This window comes from Bos grunniens, chromosome 26 (genome assembly GCF_055505025.1).
Source record: "Bos grunniens cultivar Pamir isolate PY7600 chromosome 26, Bosgru_T2T1.0, whole genome shotgun sequence".
NCBI lineage: Eukaryota > Metazoa > Chordata > Mammalia > Artiodactyla > Bovidae > Bos > Bos grunniens.
Window position 1 is genome coordinate 39,093,675 of NC_141190.1, and position 19,334 is coordinate 39,113,008.

Below are 19,334 nucleotides of genomic sequence, written 5' to 3' on the forward strand. Positions count from 1 at the left end.
GGCATGTGCTCTGAGTCAGCAAATACTGCCCAATACTATGTATAAGGTACTTACTAGGTTCTACAGAGAATGGAATCAAAAGATGAAAGACACATTTCGGGCCTTTGAGTAGGGAAGGCAGTTGATTGTTGTTTAATTGCTAAGTCGTGTCCAACTCGTTGCAATCCCAATGAACTGTAACCCTCCAGGCTCCTCTGTCCATGGGATTTCCCAGGTAAAAATACTGGAGTGGGTTGCCATTTCCTTCTCCAGGGGATCTTCCTGACCCAGGGATCGAATTCAGGTCTCCTGCTTGGCAGGCAGATTTTTTACCGATGAACTATTGGGGAAGCCCTCAGGGAAGGCAGGCACTCACCTAAAAAACTAGCCTTGCTAGTAATTAGGCTCATCAGTTGACCTAATTCTCCCAGGCTCAGTTTCCTTTGGGCTTCCCTGGTGGCTCAGGCAGTAAAGAATTTGCCTGCAATATGGGAGACTAGGGTTCAATCCCTGGGTCAGGAAGATCCCCTGGAGAAGGGAATGGCAACTCACTCCAGTACTCTTGCCTGGAGAATCCCATGGACAGAGGAGCCTGGTGGGCTATAGTCCATGGGGTTGCAGAGTCAGACATGACTGAGTGACTAACATTTTTAGTTTCCTTTACAATGGAGACAACAAGTTTGTAACAATTCAGGGCCTAAGTCTACTATGGGGACCCTCCCAACAGAACACAGCATCAGAAAGGGGACCTTTCTTTCTCACTAAAGGTCATGCTAAACTGCTTCAGTTTGAGGAACGTGGAGATCACTTGTGGCCGGAATCTTATTTCTGAACTTGCAGTCGAGACCCCCACAGATGACTCGGTAAAGTCTTGTTACAGAGCTGAGCATTTGGATGTCTACAGGCCATGATTATCTCGCAGCACTGAGGTGAAGCCTCCAGACAGATTTATATGATCAGCCAGTTAATCTTGAAACTGAAGGCTGTTACTGTCCCACATGTTGCTTGGAGGTCAGGTTTTTCGAAAGTGTGGTATTTCTACTACTACTCACATTTTAAAAATGTTTTGGTTAGGATAATAGAAGTTTTTTTTTTTTTTTTCTTTTCAAGCAACTTGACTTTAAAGAAAAATACTAAATAAAGGGAAGAAGAGTTGTGGTCTACAATATTGCAAAGTGTTTTTTTTCTTAATTAATTTATTTAGAGCTTCCCAAGTCGTCTGGTGGTTAAGAATCTGCCTTGCAGTGCAGAGGACACCAGTTCGATCCCTGGTCCAGGAAGGTGCCACATGCCATAGGGCGACTAAGCCCATGAGCCACAGCTACTGAAGCCCAAACACCTAGGGCCCATGCTCTGCAACAAGAGAAGCCAAGGAAAGGAGAGACCCACACACCACAACTAGAGGGTGGCCCCCACTCTCTGCAAACAGAGAAAGCAAAGAAGACTCAGCACAGCCAAAAATTAAAAAATAAAACATTAAAAAAAATGTATTGACTTATTTTTGGCTGAGTTGGGTTTCCTTGCTTTTCAGCAGCTTTCTCTAGTTGCGGTGAGTGAGGGCTACTCTTCCCTGTGCTGCCAGGTCTTCTTACCGCCATGGACTCTCTTGTTTCAGAGCACAGGCTCTAGGAGTGTGGGCTCGGTAGTTGTGGTGCGGGGGCTTAGTTGCCCCAAGGCATGTGGAATCTTCCTGGAGCAGGGATTGAGCCTGTGTCCCCTGCAGCGGCAGGTGGATTCTTATCCACTGTACCACCAGGGAAGTCTGCAAAGTTTTTAATGTCAGAGTTGGTCACCACTGGGTCCATCAATGAAGGGAGTTCTCAGAGAGGTGGGAACGTAACCGGAAACCTCCTTCATGCCTCCAGGCCCACTGTCAGCTCTCATTTCTCCTCTCGGATTCTTTCTAAGTCCCTGAAATCACTTCCTCTCTGCTTCCAAAGTCCTTTGTGTCTGTGTCCACAGTGACTCTTATTCCGTTTTATCTCAGTGGTTTTCCTCCCAGTTTGCTAGTCTTCCTAGCGGTGGACTCTCCTGGGAAATCACTTTGGTATTCCCTGCTGTGCTTGGCACATAAAGGTAAACTTTGAAGAAAGAGAAAAAAAATGGGAGAATGAAAGCCCTGTCTCTCCAGCTATTTCCTGATGATTAGAAAGCAGTGACACGAGGAGAGGGAAGGAAACTCCAGCTCCAGCACTGCTCAGAAAGCCAATTTGATTATTCAAGCAAAAGCAATCCATGTTTTAGGACAAAGATAGGTTTGTGACTTTCAGAATAGTTCATTTCAATTTATAAGAGCTCTAACCAAGCAGCTTTATCACACAATACAGGTGCTGACCGAAGAATGGGAAGATTCCCGGTTTATCCCTCATTTCTGGCCCAGCTGACCCTGAGTGGATTGGGAAGTCAGTATTTGTCTTTGGTGTATTCCCATCCCTCCCCAAATTGCCTGCTCTCCATTTGGATTTCCATTCTTGCTCTCTGCCAACGAGATCCCCAACTTACCTGTTGATATTTAATAGACTGCTCTTCCTGAATCAAACCCATTTTTCAAGAGGACTATGAGTCATTAATGCATTTAATGGGAAGGAATGAAGTTATAATGTTGGCGTTATGATCTGGAATGGAAACCTCCCCCCTCCCCTTAATCACTTAGCCAACTGCCTACTTTGCTTTCTTACAATACAGTTTAAGTTTACTCTGGGAGCCAAACAAAACAACTGCAACCCAGTTAAGTACTTTGCTCGCCAGAAATTAAGTGCATAGACTCCGAGTCTGATTGCTAGGTTCAAATCGGTAGGTCTTCTGTAGGTTTTCTTCTTATTAGTTGTATGACTTTAGGCAAGTTATAAAACATCTCCTAACCTGGTGACTTTATCTATAAAATGCAGGTTTGTTCTGTACCTCATCTGGATGTTGTGTTCAGTGAAATTAACCATGTAAAGTCTTTTGCGGGGGGAGGGGGGGGCGGTATCTTTTTTTGGTGGGTTCCAGCATCTTCCTGTGATGGTTGTTCAATAGCTAGCTGCGATTTTGGTGCTCTCGCAGGAGATGAGCGCACGTCCTTCTACTCTGCCTTGAACTGGAAGCAGGGAGCCCTTTAGTTGCTTTTGTCAGTCAAATAAGTAAAGTTTGGACTGGATCAGGCCTTAGGCTACCGGCAAGGGGCAAAATGCCTACTGCAGTTGGTGAACTCTAGGTGGCGCTAGTGGTAAACAACTCGGCTGCCCGTTCAGAAGACAGGAGAGACTCGGGTTCCATACCTGGATGGCGAAGATCCCCTGGAGAAGGGCAGGGCAACTCATTCCAGTATCCTTGCCTGGAGACTCCCACGGACAGTGGAGCCTGGCGGGCTACGTTAGGGTTCATAGGGTCGCAAACTTTCGGATATTACTGAAGCGACTTAGTACTCACATGCACGAGATGCTGCCCGCTCTGATTCTCTCTCTCTGAGAGACTCTTTGATTGTAAGTTAGGGCTTTCATTGTTAAGTAGGTGGCTATGTAGCCAAGACCAAGCCTGGGGTGCTTAGAATAGTAATGCCTAGAGTGGGAGATGCCTAAGAAATCATCTGCTCAGCTCCCTGCCTTTTGAAAGGCAAACTGATATTCCCCCTACTTTGCAGACAAGTGAGGTCCAGGAAGACCCACTGACCCAAATCCAGACACTAGGGAGTGGTGATGATGGATACACTCCATCAGGAAACAAGACAATCCAGAGCTGTTAGATCAGCGACCACCCTAGTTTCCAAGGCCTGAAAAGTCTATTAATTTCTTTATATTCTCCAATGCATAGTAATTGTTCGTTTATGTCTGCACCTCCCTGCCACTTCCTGGCAGCCCTTGAGGGTGGAAGATTTCCTCTTTTTGGACAGAGAAGACCCAGAGCCGGCTTCCGGACGGATATCCGGCCCGCAGGGTGCGCAAAAGGCAAAGATCTCACTGTTTTTGGGGGTCAGCCCGCCCCTCTCCCAGATAGGAGGACACTTGTCGCAGATCCGGGGTGTCCCACCGCCCGTTTCCCCCGGGCGAGGCCTTCGGAAGCAGCAAGGAGGAGACGCCAAGCGCAGATATGGGGCCCGACGTTCTGAGCATACAGTGGAAAGGCACTAAGAGCTCCAAGATGAATAAGCCTGGACTTGGGAAACGAATGTCCAACACAGATTTGGTGCTGAACTTACTCATGTTTCTGACCCCGGCGATTCCGTTTGCATTTTTATTAATATGAATCAGTTTGGGTTGGAATGAAGATTCTTGATTCGCGGCCCCGCGTGGTGGAAGGCAGGTTATTAGCAGAACCGGTCCGCATCCCACGCCGGGATCCCCGGAGTCGCAGACGGGTGTCCCCGGGCCCAGAGGGCCGGGGGTGGACCCGTCGTCCGCGTGGCCCCGCCGCGGCGCTTCCACCCCGCGGCCGCCGAGGGGCGCTCAGGCTGCGCGGGTACCGATGCTGCCGCCAGCGCCGAGTCGCCGCCGACTCGCGGATCCCCCTTCGCGCCCTCGGACGAGAAACAAAGTACACCTTTGTCATCCACAGAGCGCGTGTGCGACGGCAGCACCTCGGCCGGCCGCCGCGTGCGGGGCCCGCGGGCGCGCCTGGCCGCCTTTGGGCTGCAGCCCCCTGCCCGCGTGGGCTTGGCGTGCCCCGGAGGAAGCCGGGCTGCAGGCCCGGGCTGCAGGTCCGGCCAGCCTGACCTCCCTTCCACCCCGAGCACGCCACGCGGGGGGCCAGAACCGGCACCGGCTCCTGCCCGGACGCAGCGCTTCGCCCCGCCCTCGCCGTGGCCAGTGCACTTCGCTTTCCGGGCATTCGGCAGGGCGGGAAGCGGGCGAGCGGGACGACCCCTCCTCCCCGGGCATGGATGTGCGAGAACGGGCCCCAGGACTGGAGTGGGTGTGGGCGGCGGGCTTCAGCTCCGCCGAGCCGCCTTTGACTCCCTCGCTGCACGCCCCCAACGCCTTCCCTCCGAAGGCAAGTCCCGGGGCGGTTCTCGGATTCCCGCAGCCGCGCGCCAGTCCCGGCCCTAGCCCAGCGCGCGGGGCCGAACTACAAGTCCCAGCAGGCCCCGCGCCGCGAGGGCCGGAGCGGGAGGCGTGGCTCGGCCCAGCGCCTGCGCAGTGCGGCCGCCCCGAGCCTGCGAGTACCACACCCCCGGGACGGACAGAGGGGAGGCAGAAGCATCCGAAGCATTAAAGCATCCGCGGGAGCCCGAGGGGAGGAGAATGGAGTGACAGAGCAGCGCGCAGGGTGGGGGGTGGGGGGGAAACTGTTGAGGGAGGGGGGGAGGGGGGACACAGAGGGAGGAAGAAGCGGCGGCGGCGGCTCCTCTTTGCAGAGGTGGAAACTCCGAGGGATAAGAGCAAAGAATAATGCGGTAGGCTAGGCGGGCTGCTCGCTCTCGGCTCCGGCAAGCAGCGGCAGCAGCCCGAGCAGCGGCAGCAGCAGCAGCGGCAGCACCGTCAGGCGCTGACAGCCCCGCCGGCCGGCTCCCTAGCTGACCGCCGACTGTCAATGGAGCTGGAAAACATCGTGGCCAACACGGTCTTGCTGAAAGCCAGGGAAGGTAAGAGACAGGGCGGGTGCGTGCCTGGCGCCTTCGCCACGAGCCGGGGTATCGGGCGGGTGCGGGATGCCCGCAGCGAGTTTGGTCGGGAGCAGGGCACCTCGGAGAGTGCTCGGCAAACGCTTCACGGTTCCTGCCCTTGTGCTCCGGGAACCTGGACTTGGGCATAGAAGGGGAAACGTCACGTCGAGGTTGCAAGGATTAGGATGCTAAAACAGATCCCCTAGTTTCCAGCTCTAACCTTACCGTGCCGTGCCTTCTCGGCAGCTGTTGAAAGGTCAGTTGGAAAGGCGTTCATTCAGGAAGAGATGGGCAAACATGCAAATCAAACAGCTTTTCCGAGTTGGCCCGGGATGGTTCTGTGAGTGAATTTGTGTGTGTGTGTGTGTGTGTGTGTGTGTTGGGGGTGGAGGGGCGCCGGCTGAGTTGATATAGGTTATTGCTGGAAACCATCCGCTGGGAATGTTTCTTAGGGAAATCCCGTCGTGTGGAAGGAAGCCTTTTAAAGGCAAAGTAAGATGTTGAGAAATTAGTCTGTTCACATAACGAGAGGATGGCTGTGCAAATCATGTAGAAAAGAATTCATGATTTCAGGGGTGGTTTTTTCCCCCATTGAGGAGGGAGAGAGATAAGTGGATTTTGGGGGGTTTTGGCTTAATTAAAAAAAGAAAGGTAAGTGTGCCAGTGCTTAGATGTGTTTTGGATGAAAATCATTAGATTTTCTGCATTAGGTTGGCAGGAAATACCGTCTAAATGGAGTGGGTAAGAAACTAAGTCGAGACTATAAACGCACTTTTTGACTCTTCCTTGAGATGGAGAGAGGGAGAGGGTGAGAGAGAAAGTGGCCCAGAAACTTAAGATGCTTCCTAAAATGATTCCGTGCGGGTAAGCATACATATTTAGGAACACCTGGAATTTATGTAACATTTCTTTTGCCAAGATTTGAGCTCTGGGTGCAGCCTTTTTATGAAAAGGGAAGTGGTTTTCCCTTTCATGGGAGGAGGCTTTATTTGACACCCAAGGTCGAATGCAGTCTCGGTAAGATCTTGACTTCAGAAGAGTACAAGGCGAGCAGTCCACGAAAACGCCCTATTTACTTCTTAATATTTTTCATTCACACACTTGGATGAATGAAGGAAGATTTTGCTCGCCAGCAGTAAAACGGTTCATGTTTATCCAGCCGATTCCATCACCCTGTGGCACTGTACACGGTGTGTGAGTAGGTGATGCACAACTCAACAACTCATGTAATTTCAGCTTCGTTTGTCTCCAAAGCACCAGCCTGAAGGTTTGCTTCGGAAACTCCAGCCGAGTTGGAAATGTGCAGGTCTGTTCTTCCCATTGCCCAGCTTTGGTGTGAACAGACTTTTAACCGAGGCTGTTCCTGGTGACTTCAGTTTCTAAAGCCCGAGTATTTTCTTTTTTCCTAACCCAAAATTTTTAGCAAATTGGGCCAAGAGGCTCGTGGGCTGTCTCCTGAACAGAGCAGTGAGTCCTGGAGGGGGAAAAAGCGGAGAAAACAGCCCCCGGCTCACAGCCTTTGCAGCCGCCACCTAGTGGTGGAATATGGTTGTACACCTGTGGGCTCGGGGGCTGGGAAAGTTTTCCCTCTCCATTCTGAAATTTTTTCCTGGGAAATCATTGGATGTGACGATACTGGAGGCTTTGCAAGTTTCACTGGTTTCTCCTGTTGCCCGGGGAATTCTGCTGCCTACATTTGCTGCTCTACACACTTATTTGCCTAGAGCTTGCTTTTTTTTTTTTTTTTTCTCCTCAGCATTTGATTGCTTCTTTTAAAATGTTTTGCTTGGAGTGGGCAGAGTATTATTAATTTTCTCCCCCAGTTTGGTCTCCCTAGATTTTTTCACTGAAATGAATGCACCACTTGGTAATTTTGTCTGTCAGGTTAACAAATTGGTTTTTTTAGAGCCTTGGAAAAGAGAGCTACAGTCTGGAGGCTTATATGGAATGACCGAATTACAGTGATTAAAAAGTTCTCAAGAATGTGCCTTTTACTTCCTTTTCCTTTTAAAGTCTTTTCAATTTCTCTTTGAGAGTTTGGTAGTCATCTCAGGGTGAGAAAATAGCTCCTGAAATTCCTTTGAAATGGAGGGGGCCTTCCCCATAAGAATACGGAGAAACTGACACCTGAATGAGAAAAACTAATTACTTACGTGGAAATTTCATTTTGAAATCTTCATTTCTCCCCCTATTTTTCTTTTATGTCTAAAGAGAATCCATGATTTTAAGTGCTTCCACTTTCTTCTCACTGGGTCTATTAAAGATTTGAGCACATATATTCTAATTACTGTAGAAGCTTTTAGAAATAAAAGCAATTTATTTTTCTCTTCTCAATCTTTACATAGTTGAAGTCATTCTTTTCAGTTAAATAATTCTCCTAGTAACCACATTACCCGTGTATTCAGAAATGAAAGTTCCAGTCAGTATAATGAAAGCTCTAACATAAAATTTGTTGTATCTTTAAAAATCTGAATTGTTTACAATGTTTAAAACCACTTCTTCCTTGAAGATTATTGTGAGTGGTTATAAATGAGAAATATGGTTTGTGAATGCGAAATTTAATTTAGTTCAGTTAACAAAATACATTGTAAACAATTTAAAATGTGGCTTTCAAGTAAAAGTCACATTTGTCCCAAACAATAGAGAAACAGGCCTTGAAGAAAGACAGACACACTTTGCAAACGCTATAAATTTGGAGTTGTCTATGTTGGTGGGTAATTTGGGGACCTATCTTTTGTTATTATTATGCATTCTTGAAGGCAGATGTCTTCTAAATTCATTGTAAGTTAAAATTCTTACCATAATAATACTTTTATAAAGTGGAAAAATGAGTACAGCAATAAGATAGAAAATCTGTAAGTAAATTAAAGTGGTTCATCATTAATAATTAGAAAACATTGGAGACAGTTTGCACCTTTGTGACTGTTTTTTGAAATAAGATGGAGATCTGGGTTCACAATTTTAAACCACCCAAATGTATTTTGTTCTGGACTCAAGAGAGCATCAGCTCGATCATTCTTAGGAACTTCAGATTACTCTCCTGAAAATGGGTGGTTAAGGGTGAAAAAAGAAAAGAAGTTGAGACTGAATTCGTGCCGATTTATGGAAATGAGCTAAGTGATTAAGCATTTAATGAAAAGAAACCCAAGACTAATTCTATCTATCTATTTACATTTCAGAATCTCAGAAAATTGGCAAGCACGCTAGTGCTGAAATCATAGTTGTGAGAAAGACTGTTTGCAGACCTTTTGTGTGTTTCCTTTTGATTTTATTGTTGCAGTAAAGGTTTTTGTCATATTCTAGTGTTTTGCCTCACTTCTTTGAACGGTGGTGAGAAGAAATTTTGTAAGGTCCCACCCTTCCTTTCTTCCCAGGGCAGTAGTAGCCATATTTGATCAATAAAGAGGACAGAGGGGGAGTATCGATCGCATTTTCCTGAGCATGGTACTAGCAGGCACGACTACAGGAACTGAGAAGTCAGAAACGTCATGGTTTTTGCCCTTGGTCAGGATGTCGAAAATCAGAATGTGCAAGAACCTTTCACTCACGTATCTCTGTAAATTTGTTGGCCTGGATCTTCCCAGTGATTAAGATTGGGGACCTGGAAACAGGTGACCGCAGAGGCTGGGAAGGGCAGGGGAGGGGAGGGGATTTGCATGCAGCCAGCCTGCTGGGACAGACTCAGCATTCCATGGCAAGGCTGAAAGCCCTTCCCTCTTTTCCTTGCACCCCTAGTTCATGATGACAAAACTGAAATATCATTATTAGAACACTGTAATGTCTCTGAAGCCCGCAGCCGTTTTAACTGTTATCGGCAGGCGTACTTAATCCACCCCTGTGGCTGCTTCTGCCCTAAAGCTTCTCTGCACAGGAGAGCAGCAGTTTTTGCATCCTGAGCTCCGGCAGCTCATCATGTGTTAAAGCTGCTGGGCCTATTAAAGTACAATGCCATCATTAAACAAAACTGCCTTTTACTTTTTCTGAGTTTCTTTTCAGTACTGACAACTTGGATGTGGAGAAACTAAAAGCAAATGGTTTCAGAAGCCTTGCTTTCTTACAGAAAGGTTTCAAATGATGCTTTTAATTAATCTAGGTGCCGGTTTTTAAAACCATCAGATAAATGCCCTCAAGACTCTCATCTTTCAATAGCTTAGCTGCTGCTTGTCAGATTCTAAACTCCAGAAAGCTTGATTCTTCCACTCCCCAGACTAATCCTTGTTTAAATTATGTCTTCAGCAGCCATAACTCTTGTAGTGGCTTGCTAAATGATACCCTTTGGGTGTGGGCCGAAGACTTCAATAACATTGGAGTGAATTTCAGGAAAGAGCTCACTCAGTGCAGGACCAAATTGACCTTTACCAAGGGCCATTCAACCCAGACCTGGGAACTCACAGTCTTCTAATGAAATGGTTTCAGGACTTCGGTCAATATTTAAAGTTAATAATTTGTTGCCGGTATATTTGTGGCTTATGGTAAAGCATTATAATATCTTGACATTTTTGAAATAAACAAGTCTTACGGTTACAAAAAAAATCTTACTACAACAGATCATACAATTCTAGGTGAAACGTGAGAAGATGATAGAAAGTGACTAAAACCAGGTGACACATAGAAAAGGAAAGGGAATTTCTTCCGTCTTACAACCCCTAGCCCCCACGCCTCACTTCAAAATAGAATAGTGAAGATAAAGGGTTTTAAGATGTGATTTTTAAATGATTAAAAATAGATTATGTGGGCTTAAATAATAGGAATGATTTTTGCTTTGAAACACATGCTGTTACATTTCAGTGGAAGATTTTATTTTAAAATACCCTAAATATTGAAAAGATTTTAATCCATAAAGCTTCTTAAAATTTTATCTTTGGGGGATAAAGACAATATTGTTGTATTTAATACCATCCAGACAGTGGGGGAAGCACCCCATTTGGTATAAATCACACCTACTTTTTTTTTTTTTTTAAGCAAAAATTCTTTATTATCATCAAATATTCGAAGTTATTCATGGTACCTTTTAAAGAGAAAGCAGTTCTGTCCTGTCTAGACTTCTGTCCTTTCTAGACTTCACAAAACAAGACAGTTTCTTGTTTTGTGAAAACCATTTTTAAATTGTCTTTTGAAATTCTTACAAGGCTCAAATCATTCATTCATTCATTCAGCCTTTAATTGTTGAAGGACGCTGTGGGAGGTGACATTTGGGGGGTTAGCCTTGGAGAGGTGCGGCTGGAGGTGGGTAAAGAGATGGAATTGGACATCATCTTTAACTTCTTAGGCTTTTAACCTGATAAATCAGATTTGAGTAGAACCTGATTTTTCCTCCAAGGAGCTGAAGCTGATTGTGGTATAACCTGCTTAGCTGGAAACTGTTGACTCTGCTGTGCCTAGAGCTTGGACACTAGCCTGTGGGACCAAAACATGACTTAAGGATAACTCAGAGGTCATATTTGAGGGATAGGCTGGAATCTGGAAGACAACTGCTAATTTTCCAAGATGGGTGTTTTTATGAAGGTGTTTTTTGCAGTTCCTGCAAATGGAAACCACTTAAGACAATCGCAAGAGGTCCCTTTGGTTGGGGGTGAGAAGATCCAAGAAGAAACTGGTGTGCAGAGGTATCTTCCGGGCAACACCTTGGTGGTCTTCCTGGGGCAGCAGCTGGGCGGAACCAGTGGGCCACCATTCTGGAGGAAAGATGGTGGGGGCCGCCTTCCTTTGGATTTTTCTTGGGATTTCTTGGGCTTGAGCACGTCCTCTGGTAGAGCCTGTCACCTGGAATAACCTGAAAATGTTCAAGTGTCTGTCTAGTCTTCTGAATATGTGCCCTCCAACATGGTAGCTACTAGCTGCATGTGGCTGTTTATATTTAATTAAAGTGAGGGACTTCCCTGGTGGCCCAGTGGGTAAGACTTGGAGCTCCCAATGCAAGGGGCCCCCGGTTCGATTCTTGGTCCGGGAACTCAATCCTATGTGCCAAAACTAAAGGGCCCGAGTGTTCCAACTAAGACCTGGCACAACCAAAAAAATATTTTTAAAAATTAATTAAAGTGAACTATTGCATTCCATAAGCGTGCCAGCCATGTTTCAAGTGCTCAGAAGTCCCAAGGGGCCGGTGGCTACTGGATGGTATGGAAGTGGAGTACCCCCAGCTCTGCAGAAAGTTCCTGGGACGTCACTTCTAGGCTTCTACACACATTGAGTTAAATGAGGATGAGAACCTCATAACTTCTGACATGAAAATTGGGAGAACATAAGGGAGGGGGCAGGGGGAAGGAGGCGAGAAACAGAGGAGGGGCTGGGGGACTGGAAATTAGGACTGAGTCCTAATCAGAGAAAAACACAGTTCAAGGACAATCATAAACATTGGTGGTAGTAATAAGCCACTCATATTTCTCACCTTCCCCACCTTTTTTTTGTATCTTTTTGGGAAATTGGCCTCGACTGAGCAACTGACTGTCCTGATTCAAATTAAGGGTGTATTACAGGCTTTCCAGGTGGTGCTAGTGGTAAAGAACCTGCCTGCCAATTCACGAGGCTTATATAAGAGTCGCGGGTTCGATCCCTGGGTTGGGAAGATCCCTTGGAGGACAGCATGGCAACCCACTCCAGTATTCTTTTTTTTTTTTAATTTAAATTTATTTATTTTAATTGGAGGCTAATTACTTTACAATATTGTATTGGTTCTGCCACACATCAACGTGAATCCGCCACGGGCGTACATGTGTTGCCCATTCTGAACCCACTCCAGTATTCTTGCCTGGAGAATCCCGTGGACAGAGGAGCCTGGCAGGCTAGTTCATAGGGTCACACAGAGTTGGACATGACTGAAGCAACTTAGCATGCATGCAGATATACATTATTAATTAAAAAAAAAGTTGTGTATACAGTAAATCCACAGAAAGAAGAAAAAAAAACCCGCTTTCTGTTTACTTCAGAAAAGGTGGTCTAAAATGAACAGGACAATTGATAAAAACAATTTTAAGAGTTTCCATTTCTTTTGAACAGGACAGATTGCAAGAAGATCATGGAGAAAGATGTCAAAAACACACTGTTCTTGTATCCACTTTAAAATGATTTCTCCTTAAAAACTTTTCCTGTGAGATTTGAAACATTTTAACAACGCTGTTAGAACACACTTAGAAAGCAGCATGATTATTTGAAACAATAAAACAGCTCGCTGCTGTTCTTGGGGTCAGAAGCAAAGAATAGCTATCTGAAGTTGTGCCAAAGAGTCAACTGGTAACCTCCTCCTGACAGAAGTCTAATAAATTAGGCTAATTTCCACAGGGCCTGTTTTGTCTCTAAGAATCTGTAGCCTGTGGAGTATCAGTATTTTTTTTTTTTTAAGGCAGTGATGAAATAAACCTCAAAGGACAACTTCTGGGACCTGTGCAGAAAGTAAAAGAAACAGATAAAGAGATACGAACATTCCTGGGTTGGAAAGCGGCCACAGAGGCCCACGGGGTGGCCAGGGCCTGGGCTGCCCCAAGGCTTCTCAGGGGGTTTCCTCATCTGTTCTCCACTTTCCAGAATAGAAATCAGCCCTGCTTATCAGATGGGGAAAGTGAGATGGAAGAAAAGGACCCGCTTGTCCAACGTTACTTGAAATGTGGACTTTTTTGGAGAAGCCCCCCAAAATCCTTTAACATTCCCAAAGAAATCTTTCCCTTCCCTTATAATCATATTAATATAAGCCCCAAACTCCCACAGAAACCAAAAATCCCCAAACCAAACCCATTTCTCAGGGTGATATGGTTTCTAAATGTAAATGCTCTGAGGTTGCCATTGTGGGCAAGAAAGAGTCTCTAACAGATTTCCTGGGGAAAGGGGCAAAAAAAGAAATGGGAATCTAACTGCCCTGCCAGACCCTGATTTCAGCTAAATTGAGAGCAGTTGGAAGATGTAATTCCTACTAGGCTCTGAATGACTACCATAAGGTGAGTCCTCACAGTCAGCGTTTCCATTTTAAAAGGAGAACTGTTGGGACTTCCCCAGTGGTCCAGCAGTTAAGACTCCACGCGCCCAAGGCAGGGAGCCTGAGTTTGATCCCTGGTCCAGGAAGATTCCAGATGCTTCAGGGCAACTAAGTCTGTGTGCCACAACTACTGAGCCGGTGTGCTGCAACTGAAAAGATGCTGCTCGTGGCAGTGAAAATCCCACCTACCGCAACTGAGACCTAAATAAAAGTGATGATTTAAAGAAGCAAAAAATAGAACTCTTTATCAATGCAAATGAATCTGTGATTGGCGGGGGTGGGGGCAGGGAGGGGACAAATAACATACATGCCCGTGCGTGTGTGCACACGTGGCCGCATCACCTGTGTTCTCCTACCCGCCTTCCCCACACCCTCATGCATACCTGCACACCCGAAGAGCAAGGCCAGTCAGCTTCTTGGCATTCTTGGTCCTCCTGGCAGGGGTTGGGGAGAATCTTGAGTAGCCAAAGAATTGCCCCCGAGGGACAGGAGCTTAAAGGAGATGGATGGTAGTAGCCACACCTCAGTGGCGGCAGCCCTCTCCTTGGCAGGGCTGGGTGTGAGCTACCCAGCGTGTGCAGGTCACGTCTGCCCCGAGCCCCACTTCCTTCTGTGCCTGCTGCCCCTCAGAAGATCCTTGTCCCCAAGCACCTCTGTCTCATGGTGGCACCCTAGGTATATGCTTTGCTGTTGCTGTTGCTAAGTCGCTTCAGTCGTGTCTGACTCTGTGCGACCCCATCCTCTGTCCCTGGGATTCTCCAGGCAAGAATGCTGGAGTGGGTTGCCATTTCCTTCTCCAGGTATATGCTCAGGTCTCTGCGACCATCTTTACTAATAAAAAAGTAGGGGGACTTCCCTGGTGGTCCAGTGGCTAGAATGCTGCATTCCCAGTGCAGAGGGCGCAGGTTCGATCCCTGGTCAGGGAACTAGAGCACAGGCGTCTCAACTAAAGAGGCCAGGTGCCACAACTAAAAACTCTGTGCAGCCAAATAAATAAATGTTAAAAAGAGAAAAAGCAGGGGGCTGGGAAGGGGGAAGGGGAGACCTACTGGAGTGACTTCCCTGCCACATCGAGGGCCATGCCCCTTCTCCCTCCCAAAGAGAATGTGTGAAGCAGCCTTTTTCCCCGGAAAAGCTCTCTCAGGGTTAACCTTTTAGATATTTCAGGGGTAACCATATGGGTATTTGCGTTTAGAAACCAGAACATGTGTGTGCACACGCGTTTTGCATTAATTTAGCAACTTTTCGAGGCTCTTTGGGAGCTGAGAGTCTCTTGGGGGTTGCTGTCTTGGTGGAGAGGACACAGCGGGATGTCACCAGCTCCCTAATGAGGGGACAGGAAGTCAAGCCTTTGATCTGCTCCTGCAGAGAAGGTGAAGCTCTGAACTTAACCACTACAGGAAAGGAAGTGGGGGCTGAAGGATAGAATGACTCAGCTACAGGGTAGAGAAAACCCAGCCAGTGTAACTGGTCTGCATATCTGATAAAAGGCCTTATGAAACCTCATTTGAAATGGAATTCCATCTTGGCACGGGTCTTAGCACCACTTGTGAAATGGAAACAAGCTGGAGAAGGTCAGCAAACGGGCCATGGAAAACAGCTCTCCCATGGCTTGTGCAGGAATGCGCTCTGGTCCATCAGACACTCAGGAAGAGCTCCTTGGGATGCTTAAATAACATCCCCTGAGAAGGAACCCTCTAGAAAAGTAGGGGCTTTTTGTTGTTTAGTTGCTAAGTCATGTCTGACTCTTGAGACCCCATGGACTGTATGTAGCCCGCCAAGCCCTTCTGTCCATAGGATTTCCCAGGCAAGAATACTGGAGTGGGTTGCCATTTTCTCCTCCAGGGGATCTTCCTGACCCCGGGATCGAACTTGTGTCTCCTGCATTGCAGGTGGATTCTTTACCACTGAGCCACCAGGGAAGCCCAAAATAGGGAGTTGGGTGCGGACAGAGAATTGGGATACAGGCTTGAAAGCAAAGATGTCTCAAGATCCCATTTTTCTCAAGCTGAGTGCTGTTGTGGGTTGATGTCACCAAGCCTACAGTCACGGATTAAGGAGGCTTTCAGTCAGATGAGTGTGTACCTGCAACGTAGGTGTCCAACTAACCTTGATCTGGGAATGACTGACGGATGCTATGTTTGGTATGTGGAGGAGGGGAAGAGCCAAGAAAATAAGATCCTCAAGAAGTGGCCTTGGGGGGCTTCCCTGGTGGTCCAGTGGCTAAGACTCTGAGTCCTCAGTGCAGGGGGCTCAGGTTCCATCCCAGCTCCCATGCTGCAGCTAAAGATCCTGCTTGTCGCAACTAAAATAAGATCTTGCATGCTGCAACAAAGAAGGAAGAACCTGAGTGCTGCCGCTAAGACCTGAGCAGCCAAATAAATAAATATTAAAGAAGAAAGAAGTGGCCTTTATGTCGCAGTAGATGGCAAATGAGGAGATGACTCAACATGGTTAAGAAAGATTAACTAAAGGTATAGGGCAAATTGGAAAATGTTTTCCAAATGTTTGTCTTAACTGTGAAAAATGTCTGGCAGACTTCCCTGCCCCCACCCCCAATTTGAAAGTGGTGTGTTTTACTTGTTTTGGAAGAAATAAATATTTGCATTAGTCCAAACATTTGGGGCAAACAGTTCGCCCCAATCTGAAGGCTCTGTGGTTTGAAGATGTTTCACACTGATAGCACTCATACCTTTTTTGGCTAAATCGGAGGTAGCTTAGGACACGATCCTCACGTGCTTTTCGCATCGCTGCTAGAACAACGCTGAGCAAATGGAAAGAAAATAGGAAGCCAAACACTGCTCCTTCCAGACCCGGAATGGCTGATGACTGACGGCATTTGAAGGATAGAATTGTTACAGAAAAATGGCCTCTCTGCTCAGGGGCAAAGAGGCTGGATCCAATTAAGACAAGGAAAATATATGCTCGCTCAGAGAAAAAAATGTCCAGTCAATCCTGTAATCCTCTCTGGAGAGGAAGGGGCCTTCACGACGGGGCTTTATGGATGATGCCAACCCCTGTGCTATATAATAATTAGTAACCATTGCTTATTCTGCCACACACTCGTTCCCCAAACCACTAACCATTCCTTGGGGTGGAATGCATCAGGCCTAGATATTTGCCCCAGATGTCTTCCCATCAGTAGTATCCAATTAGAGGGTTTTTTAAAGTTAAAGCTTAATTTCTTATAGAGCAGGATGCAAATTAAAGAAGGACAAAACTGATTTCCTCGACGTTTCCACGGTGACTAAGGTGAGGGCTGGTCTTCTGGTTGCCTTCAGTTTGCTATCAGGTGGCTAACTGTTTTATACCCGTGCCTGGTCTTGTTGCTAGTCTTTTTGGGCGGCTTACAAGCGTTTCAGGAATGCCCTTGAGGGGGTCAAGCATTGGCGAGGCCTAATCAGAGACATGGACTTACGTCTGCTTATAATTTCATTCTCCCATGGTGGGCCTTTGTGTTCTAATTGTCTGCCCTAAGCAGAGAGCTTGAGGGAAATCCCTGAAAGCAGAATTCCCAGCAGAGTAACCCTAGGTTGGTTCCTGCATCTTCCCCAGTGTCATAAATCCAATATTTAGTTAAGTCCCACTGTGTGTGGGGCCCCAGGCTAGGCTCTAAACGGAGGACAGGAAACAATGGAGTTTCCATTTCTTTCTTTTTAAATAAAGGTAGTTTTGTTTTATTTATCTTTTTGGCCACACCGCACGACTCTGGGACTAGTTTCCCGACCAGGGATCAAACCAGTGCCCTCAGCAGTGAAAGCATGGAGTCCTAACCACTGCACTGCCAGGGAACTCCCCCCTTCTTTCTAATGGAATCATTTAGGAATTATACAATCCTTTGTACCCATGATTTCATTTAGTCTTTACAGTCCTGTAAGGTGTGTTTTATTCTTCCCTGTATTATAGATGAAGAATAAATGCCTTTTCCGGGTGCAGTCTGCTAGTTCCACAGCCCAGATCTAGTGCAAAACCCAGTCTTCACTCTGATCGTCTTTCTGCCCCATCACAGCTGCTGCCCTCAATAATCTTACCAGCTAATAGGAGCATCAGTACTAACATGTATGTAAAATAATCAGTGTGGCACTGTGACTCATAGTTCAGTATGAATCATTCTACCTAATTTGAAGGCTTTCAAACATTTGCACAGACAGTGTATGCTGTGTGTGTGTGTGCTTAGTCGCGCTGTTGTCTCTGACTCTCTATGACCATGGACTGTACTCAGTCAGGCTCCTCTGTCCATGGAATTTTCCAGGCAAGGATACTGGAGCAGGTTGCCATTTCCTACTCCAGGGGATCTTCCCGACTCAGGGATGGAACCCGTGTCTCCTGCTTTGCAGGTGGGTTCTTTACCAGTGAGCCGCCTGGGAAGCTCCTGTGCAGACAGTACTTGCTTCCTAAAGAAAATGCAAAGAACAACACAAAGCATCAAGAAGGAAGGAAAAATCTCCCTCCTCCCATGTGCCCCTGCTACCTGTCCCACCCCTCAGAGAGTTACTGTCAGCATTAAGGTGGACGTTTTCCCCACTCTCTATGTATATGCACGTATGAACATGCAGATACATTTGACACCAATGGGATCTTGGTATACATGTGCTCCTGCAGCTGTTTTCAGTCAACAGGAAGTTGTAGTGCCTCCCCGTATCTGTGTTTATAGTTTCCCATGAGACAGAAGGGTGTAAGGAAAAATTGTGAAAGACTCTGGAAACGGAGTGTCGTTTCAATGGAATGCTGGGTGTTTTCTAACAGACCCTTAGGGGTTATCTGGTTGTAAATGGGTCTGTGCCTTTGATTGTTTTGAAGTAGTTTAAATGTGTTTAACCAAGACATTTACCATAAAGAAGGCATTGGAGAAGACCCTGATGCTGGGAAAGATTGAGGGCAGGAGGAGAAGGGGTTGACAGGATGAGATGGTTGGATGGCATCACTGACTCGATGGACATGAGTTTGAGCAAGCTCCAGGAGATAGTGAAGGACAGGGAAGCCTGGCATGCTGCAGCCCATGGAGTCAAAGCCTTGGACACGACTTAGTGATTGAGCAACAAACAGTTTAGGTTTCCCTAAATTTTCAACAGTTTAGGTTTTCCAATTTTTCAATATATTGTAAATAGTGTGGGACTGTTCTCCTCCCTGGATAACATTATACACTTAGACACTTGGTTGCCTAGCACGTGGTGGTCTCTGTCTCATAGGGTCTCCCACCACCCATTCTTCACCCCCCACTTTGGGAAGAATACTGATAATTTCTGAAATGGAGTTAAGTGACCCTAGGGATGTACAGAGCATATTTTCTTATGAGGAAGAAACATGATGCACATGAGGACACGTGATGTGACCTTTTTGAAACCTTTAGGATTTAATGCCCCCGTGTGAGTGTTCAGTCATGTTTTCTACGGTATTCAAAGCCTCAGTTAGGGAAATAAGTTCGGGCAAAGACTGACTTGGCAACAACTTAGTAATTGCTCCTGGGTTTTGCATGTGTGAATCAGCAGGGAACACAGGCTCAGATAAGGGCCCATATTTCTTTTGCTCTTTTTCTCTTGGCCTCACTGCGAGGCTTGTGGGATCTTGGTACTCCAACCAGAGATCAAACCCAGGCCCCTGGCAGTGGAATTAAGGAGTCTTAACCACTGGTCTGCCAGGGAACTCTCATGTATTTCTCTCCTTGGCTCATCACCACCAGCCAGATTTGGCAGCCGTTATTATTGTTATCTCAGGTTGAGAAAAAGCAAGCTCAGAGAGGTGATGTCACACAGCAAGGACCCACTTCTTCCCATTCCTCCTCTGGTGCTAGCTCACTGCATCTTTCCC

General features: G+C 46.6%; 1 protein-coding gene and 1 long non-coding RNA gene across 7 annotated transcripts in view; one reads left to right on the forward strand and one right to left on the reverse strand.

Annotated features, from left to right (window-relative positions):
* Positions 1-4,882: 4,882 nt before the first annotated feature.
* LOC147344421 (uncharacterized) lies at positions 4,883-11,102 on the reverse strand. 2 transcript variants are annotated; one of them, XR_015155343.1, is made up of 2 exons: positions 5,786-11,102; positions 4,883-5,693 (listed from the first exon to the last, which is right to left on the reverse strand). It is a non-coding gene; the product is annotated as an uncharacterized LOC147344421 (long non-coding RNA). The 2 variants fall into 2 exon arrangements; XR_015155342.1 differs by having other exon boundaries at positions 4,883-5,698.
* Positions 5,267-19,334, forward strand: part of GRK5 (G protein-coupled receptor kinase 5) — a 232,510-nt gene continuing 218,442 nt past the window's right edge. For 4 of the 5 annotated variants that reach the window (XM_086377672.1, XM_086377675.1, XM_086377670.1 and 1 more), the window contains exon 1: positions 5,267-5,539. Coding sequence is in view for 2 of the 5 variants with exons in the window: in XM_086377670.1 (XP_086233796.1) it covers positions 5,488-5,539 (52 nt within the window). In the remaining 3 variants the exon portion in view is untranslated. Of the gene's footprint in view, positions 5,540-11,078; positions 11,167-19,334 lie in introns of all 5 variants that reach the window. The other variant, XM_086377673.1, reaches the window with a different exon arrangement.